The sequence below is a fragment of the Trachymyrmex septentrionalis genome, unplaced genomic scaffold (assembly GCF_001594115.1).
Source record: "Trachymyrmex septentrionalis isolate Tsep2-gDNA-1 unplaced genomic scaffold, Tsep1.0 scaffold40, whole genome shotgun sequence".
In the NCBI taxonomy this organism is placed as follows: Eukaryota; Metazoa; Arthropoda; class Insecta; order Hymenoptera; family Formicidae; genus Trachymyrmex; species Trachymyrmex septentrionalis.
The window spans coordinates 758538-768509 of record NW_017305569.1 but is presented as its reverse complement, the minus strand read 5'-3'; the positions used below and the strand labels follow the sequence as shown (position 1 = coordinate 768509).

The window sequence follows — 9972 nt, the reverse complement described above, 5'->3', positions numbered from 1 at the left end:
ATTTTTTACTTGTATTGTAGCAAATGAACGATGTGATCATTTCATTGACTATTCTCAAGACTACGTACAATGATTTTATAATATAAAATTAGAGTATAAACTATTCTCTCTCTCTCTCTCTCTCTCTCTACGATTTAACTATTCTCACGCGGAGCCGCTCATCACTCTATAATATTTTTTTTTATTAATCCATATCAGATCGTTAGAGATATTGCTTCGGAAATCCTCTCGATATCTAATCTAGAATGAATACGATTTTGAAGATACTTATCTAAACGAAAGCGTGTGTGATACCGAGCATACCGTTTATCTGACACACAATAGTGGAATTTTCCACAATTCAAACGGTTTGAGATGACCTAACGGGCGGCTCTTGATTAAACGGAAAACGGCCGATATAGTTAAAAATGTAGGAAACCTCATGATTCCTCGTGATTAATTTTGTGGACCTTATTTCCATTATGGGATGATATTCAATCATCTCCAAAATTACGCAGTCAAGTTCGAGATATACATCATCCTCAAATGTTAAAATTTGTAAAAAATACTATTATGTTGTACCGTCACTTTACTTATCAGCTATGTAATCTAATCAGCTATTTGAAATTATTTTTGATAGGGAGATAAATAAATAAATAATTATCGACATAAAGAACTTGATTTACATATCTATATTTGCAGTTTCATTATTTACGATTTACGAAACAGAATTTTTTCAAATCACATTTGTATTTATACTTATTAATTCAAATATACTGCGGTTAAAAATTGTACACCGTATAATATAATAATTCACTTATAAACAAGGAACATTTTTAAACCGTATTTATTACCACCTGTTTTTTGTTATAGGATATGTTAGTTGTCGTAATTTGTACGAGCTCTGTCGTAATTAGCAATGACGATTAGGCGTGATGTAACGATTTCTTTGAATACCTACCCTATGGAAAAGCAGATGTACGAGCGTTCACAGTTGCATCCGGGTTTGAATTTTTCAAGCAGCTTTGTTCGTGTTCCAGAGTAGTGCGAGTATTCCGTACGTGAAACAATTCAGAGAGTGCGATATTTGAATGTTATATAAAATGTAGGAAGGTATCTTAAAAATTTCGAAACAAAACGATAAGAACGTTTACATCACTTGAAAAAAAAATTCCGGATTATTCGAGATAAGGAGAATCTGTATCGTTAAAAAGGAAAATAATGAAGGAGTCGATATCTGTGATTCACTCTCTTTACGATCATATTCACTTTGCGTGAAACGGGCAATGCGCCGTTAGAACAGCGACATTGGCTTTGTGCTTTCTTTTATAACGTCAGGTTGCCTCGTGCCTCAGCCAATCGATATACGGCCAGCAATGTCGCTTTATCTCACAGTTACATCTTTTGTGAGCCAAACGTGATTTCTGCCAGCTGGGAGAGCGTTTACTGACAATTGTCCTAAATCAAACGATAACGTTGAAATAAAGAGAAGAGCTCGAACGTGAGTTGTTTTGTTCGATCATATTTCTCAAAGGTGATAGTACGTGATTCTCACTGTGAAATCATACCCGTCATATCACGATGATACGCGAACAATGGATAAAGTTCTCTCGTAGCTTTCTATATTTTGCTTACTTAAACGAATTATTATTATATTTTTTTGTACGGAAAAGGAACACTGGAAAAAGTCTGATTACATTAATTGACATACTGGTTAATGATATATGAATAAATTAGAATTTTCTGGTCAAATCTTATAATTCTAATTAAGATAACTAGAATTCTGATTGATATGATCAGAATTTTTTCTCCTTTGTTGGTTTTTTCAACTAGAAATTTTTTAGTGAACGATTTTGTTGAAGTATCGAAAACTTTAGCTGAATACAGATCTGAAAATAACTTTGTTGAGTCATCAAAATAATTATACAGATCGTTTAGACGATAAAAAATGATAAAAGATATCGTAAAAGGTTCTAACATTTCAGTAACCAATTTAAGTTTTACATAATTATTTTAGTTCAAATAAAATTATTTTCCAATTTTTGTATCTAGCTAAATTTTTAGATAATTCAGCAAAATTATTTTTTCGCGCCTTTGTCTTAAAAGGCTCTTCAACGATTTAAAAAGAGTAAATTTATATAATAAAAATAAGATGAAGAAATGAATTTAATAAATTCGAAAATATTCAGCTATGCTATTCTTATTTATTTCTTTGGAAATTCCTTATGGAAAAATTATTAAATATTATTAAAAATTTAGAAATTTTTTGTGATATTTGTCACTTGCATTTTTAAGTCTCTAATCGATCGCACGTACTCGAAGTATTGTCATCTATTTTTGGCTGCATTATCATCGCTCTCGTTTTTTACGTGATAAGAAAAAGTGCTGATAATTGTAACAACATTACCAGCTTCTGCGTACATAATTGCATTAACACCACGATTATTACCTTATATCCCTTGTATAATCTCATTAGTCAGCGAATTAGATTGTACTTACTATTATATATATGGACTGTAATTAAAGGACGAATCATTTTTCGTTTGTGCAATGATACGTATGTACTGAACAACAAACAACATGCCGCATGAAACTTCAAAATATTTTTATCCATGTTGTTTTCTTACCTTTTGTATTTACAACTAAATTTTGATTTATTATGTTAAAATAAATATATAGTTAGTTTCAATGTTATCTTTAGTGATTAATTCTTGGATCCTAAGTTCATTTTTTCAAATTAATCAGTTTGAAAGAATGTGCTAATATAAATACGGATGCGAACATTTTCGAATAACGTCGTAAGGTTTCTTCGCTCCTACGATTCATCCTCTTTAAGATGAGTCGTTACGCTAAACGGCTGATTGCGAGTGATAATGCCATCGCATTCAGAACATTTTGTCCCCGTGGAAGAGTACAATTGGATGATATGTTGCAGGCGTGTACGTTTCTAATTAAATTTGTCAATTGATTCCGAGAAGCTTCCAGAACGATTAATAAAACGCGAATGCGGCTCGTGTAGGAACGTGCAAGGACGTTGTTGCGTGAAGAGTCGCGGAGCTCGAAGACGAATTATTCTGGAATTATTCTGGTTTCGCTTATGTGCGTTCGTAAGCGGCGTCTACAATAAGAAAATTTAGTCTTTAAGCCTTAAGCCATAAGAAATTGATCAATCATAGTCGATTATTCTCCTCACATTCGAGTTGATCAGTTTCTCAAAGCTTAGGTTGTACGTCTTAAAATTTCATTGTAGACGCTTTGCATACGAACGTATATCATTTTTTTTCTCCGAATATGTATCGAAGAAATCGACGCGTCTTTTATTACATTCTGACATATCGCAGGAATATTATGAGACTATATTAAACATTTAAACGTAAATAGATGACCTATTATCACATTCCGTATCGATAACATTTGAACTTGGAAATCGCTTCTAATCATATCTTCGATTTTTCTTGAGACTTCCATATAATTGAGGACTGTATGAAATTTACTTGTTACGTCATTTTTTAAATTGGAGTTCATGAAGGATATCGTAAAACATGCTCGATTTTTGTTGTTTATAATTTTACAAATTACTGAAATTATATACTAGAGATTAATAATTAGAGAAATCCTCGTTTGTTATTCAAATCTAAGTGCGATTGATACTGTCAAGAACATTATCAGTCATTATGGATTTTTCACAATACACACATTCTTCAGTAAAAATAACTTTGCTGAAGAATCTAAAAATTTGATTAAATATAGATCTATAAAAAGATATATAATTTTGTTGAATCATCAAAATAATGGGTGTGTTAGCATCGAATTTATAATTCTGGAGAGTTCTGATCAGAGTTCTAGATTCCTTTTAAAAAGTTGAACAGTTAAAAATAATTACGTAGGAATTTCGAGCATGATAAGCAATGCTGCCAAAAGTTTTGACATTCTAGCAATCAGTTTAAATGTTCCACATAATTTTAACGATTCAATAAAATTATATATTTTCAGATCTGTTTTAATTTTTTAATTCTTCAGCAAATTGTTCTTTCCGTGTATACTTTTCTAAATATTGACACATGGAAATATCATAATACATCAAAATATCTCTTTTTAATAATTTATATCGTGGAAATCATTGTTATTCAAAATACAAGATGCGATTATTGATCGCGTAATTATGTTATTATTGCTGAGGCAATATGCTAATATATAATGACTAATATGTAATGGATGAATTATAGATTCTTATTAATATTATTACTTTTAAATGGCCTATTTATCTTAATTGCTGCAACATGCACGCATACATATATACGCAAGCGCGGCAAATTATTTATAAATTGCGCGTCACATAATTTAATCTCATTTACAAAGTGTTGCGGATACACATTTACACTTTACGTAAGTCTGATATTTTCTAATGTCAAGGCAAGGCAAAAAACTGTAGAATAGAATATTTAATTCGCGTGAATTATTCGGCCAAAAACGTTATAGATGTAAACGAACCGACCGATTACACATATTTCTCTCTCTCCGCAACGCGCAAAACACGCATTATTGTTTGGCGGAACGCCCATTCAAATGACGTCGCTAATACGATTCCCAGTCCGACAATACTCAGTAAAGACCTGAGCCCAAAGACGACTGTAACTGACAATTTATCTTATTGAGTCGTGAAAAGTGAGTCGTAGATCAACATATGTTTGACATAACTATGTGACATAACTATATTATGCGGCATACATAGTCATGCCAAATATTATGTTGACCTATAACTAACGACTCACGTTTCATGACTTAGTTACAGCCATTTTTGTGCTCAGGTCCTGACGCGTGTACCATATAAATCGCATACCTTGGCTGCCTGCTGTGGCAGTCGCGCATTTTCCCTTTAACCGTGGATTCCGCTCCGGTTTTTTCCGCACTGTTTCGCTGCGGTAGACGCGATTCGACGGGACGTCATATCATCATCGGTAAAAACTCCCTACCGCTCGCTATATCTCGCTGAAATTTCCACTCAAATGCCAAGGTAGACATGTCTTTTCTGCTTTTTTTGTCCCGTACATTCTCGTGACATTCTGACAGAAACGGTGTATTATCAATGACATTCGCCGACGATGACAGCCACTGCATTTGTATATTTCGCGCGATTACCAGTTATTAATAAACATTTAATAAGATTAAATGCCTTGATTCGCGGTAGTATAGTGATAAACCGATTATCCTTGATCTGGAGAAGAGTTATATATGCATCCTGAAATTACATAAGCATTCCATATATTAAGAATTTCAAGAGTCTTGGCAATACCCACTGTGTTTATGTCCCGAATACGTCAGCTGCTCTTTAAAGAACAACATCTCGACGTCAATCGGACGTTCATATATTCACTGAAAAAAAAACAAAAAAAAACAAGTATTTTGTATATATATATATTGATATTTTAATGATTTATCTTTTTTCCTTTATCGTAATCCTCAATCATGCTTGCGTGTATCCAATGACAGTTCTAAACAGATTGCATTGTTATGTATTTAAAAATAAGTCAATTTTTTTAACCTTTAACTGCAGATCATTTAAATCCGAAGCGAAATTTGTAGACGATTGTACAATCTGTACGATTGATGCTATAAAGTTTTAAATTGCAATATGTAAAGAGACTTTGAATCTTTTTCTATCAATCGTCGTAAAGTATAAATTTATTTGCATTCTGTTTTCAAAATTGAAATAAGACGCTTTAAAATTTAGATGTTGTAGTTTTCACAGCTGTAGTTGAGGGCTAATATATTTTGATGTACTTGATTGCATTACAAGATATAGAATTTGGTTTTAATAATTAAAATGTACATTGCAGTGAAATGTCTAGTAAATGCATGGACGAGAGCCTAGAGGAAGGCTCCAGACTGCAACAGCACTACTGTATAACGCTGGGCGTGGGGCCTCTGTGGTGGTCCTGATGTGCCCCATGCCGCATTGTCTGTATCTACAGTCAACACAGAGAGCCGCGGCGTGGGGATCAAGCAGAGTCAGCTCTCTGTGAGCTCCCACATTGTACAAGTATGTACTTTTTATATTTAAAGACATCTTCAGAAATCGGTTTATTTACAATTGCAAGTGTGAAATAAATGCATTGAACGAGAACTAAATTCTGATTGGTCGCATTTTTTTTTTGTTACGACTTACAGGAGGATGAATTGTTGAAAGCCATAAGAAGCAACGAACCATTGCGTCTAACGTTCACTCTCCACTTGACTGAGAGTACATCCGTCGAGTGGGAGACCGTAGCATGGCGCCGCTGTCTATACATTCGCGTACCCAGCTGCCTTCTGCCTGAAGGATCAAAAGAGGGCTTTGTTTCGCTCTTAGAATACGCCGAAGAAACACTACGCTGCACCAATATCATTGTTTGCCTTCGCAAAGATAGATCAGACCGAGGTACTTGTCGCTTGCCATTCTTCGGCACAAACGTCGAAGATTTTTGCGTTGATGAGAAAGACTCACCGTCTAAATCGTTCTGTTGTTATGGTCTAGCAATGCTGGTTCGTACCTTCATGTTCTTGGGTTTCACGGTCCTGCCGCCAACTCATGCCTTGGTACCACCAGGCAGTGACGCTGGCAATCTCTACATGCTCTATGCCATCGAGTAATCGGCAAGCAGTTCTGCCTCTCAAATTTAACGCGCAGGTATTGATTCGAGAGAAAAGATACTGAAGTTTCTCAGCTCTACAATTTTTTTTCTACTATTTGATTATTTAATCAACTCATTTTTCGTTTACTGTAACGACTTTCTCCTCGCTTTCTCATGAATTTAGTATGTATATGATTTCAGATTAATTATTTGTATTAGTAATTATTTGTATTTTGTTATATTTTATTACAGGTATTACCAAGTCTAAGGTAAAATTCTGAAAAGAAGGACAATTGGAAAATTCTGGGAAACGGCACATTTTTCTTTTATATTTTAAGTTTTAATGTACATATATTAATTTGCCTTTTCTTATTAATTGCAAATTAGGAAATATGAGTTTCGAAAACCACATTTTTATCAAACGATATCTAGTGCGGAAAAACTTCGGCGTTAAATTAAAGAGGCTTGATGAGAAAACAAAAAAAAATTATAGTCGCGAATACGTAGAACGCGTACATAAAAGGCTTTCAATGGGTATATCGATTCATTCTCTTGAACACAATGTTAATAACTCCTATAAGAGCATATAAGCTGCTGACAAAGCTTCCCACGTGAAAGAATTTGACGGAATCTGTAGTCGTATTGAACAACTAACATCACGGCAACGAACTGTCAAATTTTAGAGAAAATTTATTATCGATATATCTCAATGTTAATTGTGGCAGATTGGGTATCACTGCGTTATTCTCCGTAATATATGTATAAGTACATTTGCTTATTATTTTTAAGTATTATCAATATGTATAATCTAGACTTTAATATCTGTTATGTGAGTACCAAATAAGTTTTGATCGCTTTCGTTCTATCATTTAAGAACGATTATTTATGAGTAATTGACTGATATTCTTTATAAAATGTGCAATTATCTTTCTGTAGTTCTGAACATAATTCATGTTTATGAAGTAAAAAGAAATTGCGCAAAAACATCCAGTAAAAACAAAATTTGGATGATCCAGTTGACTTTTCGTAAAATATGAAACTTGAAATTTTCATGATAAAATGTGTTCGTATAAATTGATTACTAGCTAACTTAAAACAGTGCTTCCTATCAAATGGATGGCACAGCTTTGAAAATTTAAAACCACGAATCAAAAACATGAATGTTACATTATGTTGTATGCACTAATCAAACATGAAGAAAAACATTTCATTCGTAGGATAACTGTTCCGATTACTACCGCTTTAAATACATAGTGGTAATTGATATGCTTATTTTGATGTTTTTGAGATAATAGATATCATTTTTTTATGTTCAAGTAAAAACTTTAATATATACAAAATAAAAGCAATAAGTTTGAAAACTAATTATTTAAATATAGAAATAAAAGTAAAAAAAAGAAAATCTAAGGTATTGAACACATGTTACTGCCAGTCTTTATTCAAATACTGCATCTTCAATTACTGCTGTATGTATCTAATACTGCCACCCATTTACTACACACTATCAAAATTATTCTGGAAATCTCGATAAAAATATCTATAAAATATTATTATTTAGTAATGTTTGTTAGTATTATTTACCATATTGTTCTACACTAAGAATACCTATCTGTCACTTCTTTAGTTAAAGAAATTCAAATTGGCAGTAATTCGCAAATTGATATACATATGTTCACGCATAATAGGACTAATTTACTGTCGGCAGTAATGCTGACAAACCTTAAATAATTGTTTCTAACACTGTTATTTCAATAAATCTCTAGTGGAAAAATTTCGCTGAAATTATTCCACGTTTTGGACCACTTTTAGTAAAATTTTAGCTTAATTTCAGCGATTTATAGTTGAAAAATTCATTGTCGGCAAAATTTCAACAAAATTTCCTAGAAATTTCAGTTTAATTTCAGCGATTTTTTAATATGTTAACTGAAAAATTCACTTTCAGTGACATTTCAGCAATTTTCATGAAATTTTTCAAAACGTGGAATAATTTCAGCAAAATTTTTTCACCAGGGATTAAATTAGAAAAGTAACCTAACAACTTTTTATGATTATTTTATTAAAATATCATTTAAACGTTATCATAAAATTACTTTAGTACATATAAAAAAGTGAAAATGCCATGTATGCTTGCACTTTTAAGTCATGCAATTCTGCTTCACTTCTAATTAGAACATGAAGTTTGCATCTTCAGTAACATTCCTAACTTCCTTCATTATTTTACAAATATAAAACATATCGAATATTTCATACAATTGTGCTTATATTTACATAACAATCGTAGTTTAACATTAAATATTTTTAATGTATGATGATGATCTCATACTTTCATACTACAATTGAAAAAAACAGCAGTAATTAGGACACTGGCAGTAATTAGGAACAGTTACCCTATTTTTCTCAAAATATTCAAAATTGGAAGGTACTGAAAATATATAAATCTTATTTATCATTATCTAAGCCTTACATGTTATTAATTTTTATAATATATTTTTAGGTGATAGTATATCTAAGTATATAAGTATATCTGGTAATTCCCAATCAGTTAACATTGGAGAGATTTTGCTAATAAATGCGTTCTTTAGTGTTGACTTGATAACAGACAACATGAAAAATATATAAAAATACAAAAAAAAAATGAAAAATAAAAAAAGATGAAAAAAAATGTTAATAGCTTATTAGGAATATAGATAGAGATAAGTACAGAGTGACGGACTATTGTATGTTAACTTCACGCAAATAATTGTCGATTTGCCTTAAGTTTTTAAATTGAACAATTCCGTGCATTTTATCCCGTCAGTTAGTATAATATATTCGTACCTCTGATCATACATACACATATGAACACACACATAGACACATACGAAAAGTGAATATGTACGCTACGTTTCTTATTCATGAAAATATAATTGCTAAATAAACATTTAATAAAACCCATTATATTGTTACTTTACTGCTTACCAAAATTAGAGTTTTATTTATTAAACATCAGACTTGACTGATAAAATGCGGAATAATACAAAAGTATTTTTATTTAATACAAACTTTTGTGCACGAAACGTATAATTAAAATACAGTATTGAAAAGACAAAAATGTAAATGTACGGGGCATTTGTTTTATATATTTTTATGTGCAAAAAATATTGCCACAATACGTTGAAATTTGGCATAACTTTATTAATATTAATATACAAAATAACTTATCTTGCAACTTATCCTGTTTAATTCAAATGAAATAATTTTAATCCGATATTTTTAAACTAAAGTTTAAAATTGAACTATGTTTATTATTATGCTGTCATTTATATTTTTTATTTAATTAAATATATAAAATCAAATTTTTATTCAAAACACTATCAAAATGAAGATTTAAAAACAGATTTAA

The 9972-nt window shown here is 31.5% G+C and overlaps 1 protein-coding gene across 1 annotated transcript; it reads left to right on the top strand.

The window, feature by feature from the left end:
- Positions 1 to 5887: 5887 nt before the first annotated feature.
- On the top strand, positions 5888 to 7067 carry LOC108750958 (ornithine decarboxylase antizyme 1; the record flags this gene model as incomplete). The annotated part of the gene is made up of 4 exons (XM_018490840.1): positions 5888 to 6019; positions 6148 to 6397; positions 6494 to 6646; positions 6843 to 7067. Coding segments are annotated over 3 exons (498 nt in total), but the record flags the coding sequence as incomplete, so codon positions are not given.
- Between the last annotated feature and the right edge of the window lie 2905 nt (positions 7068 to 9972).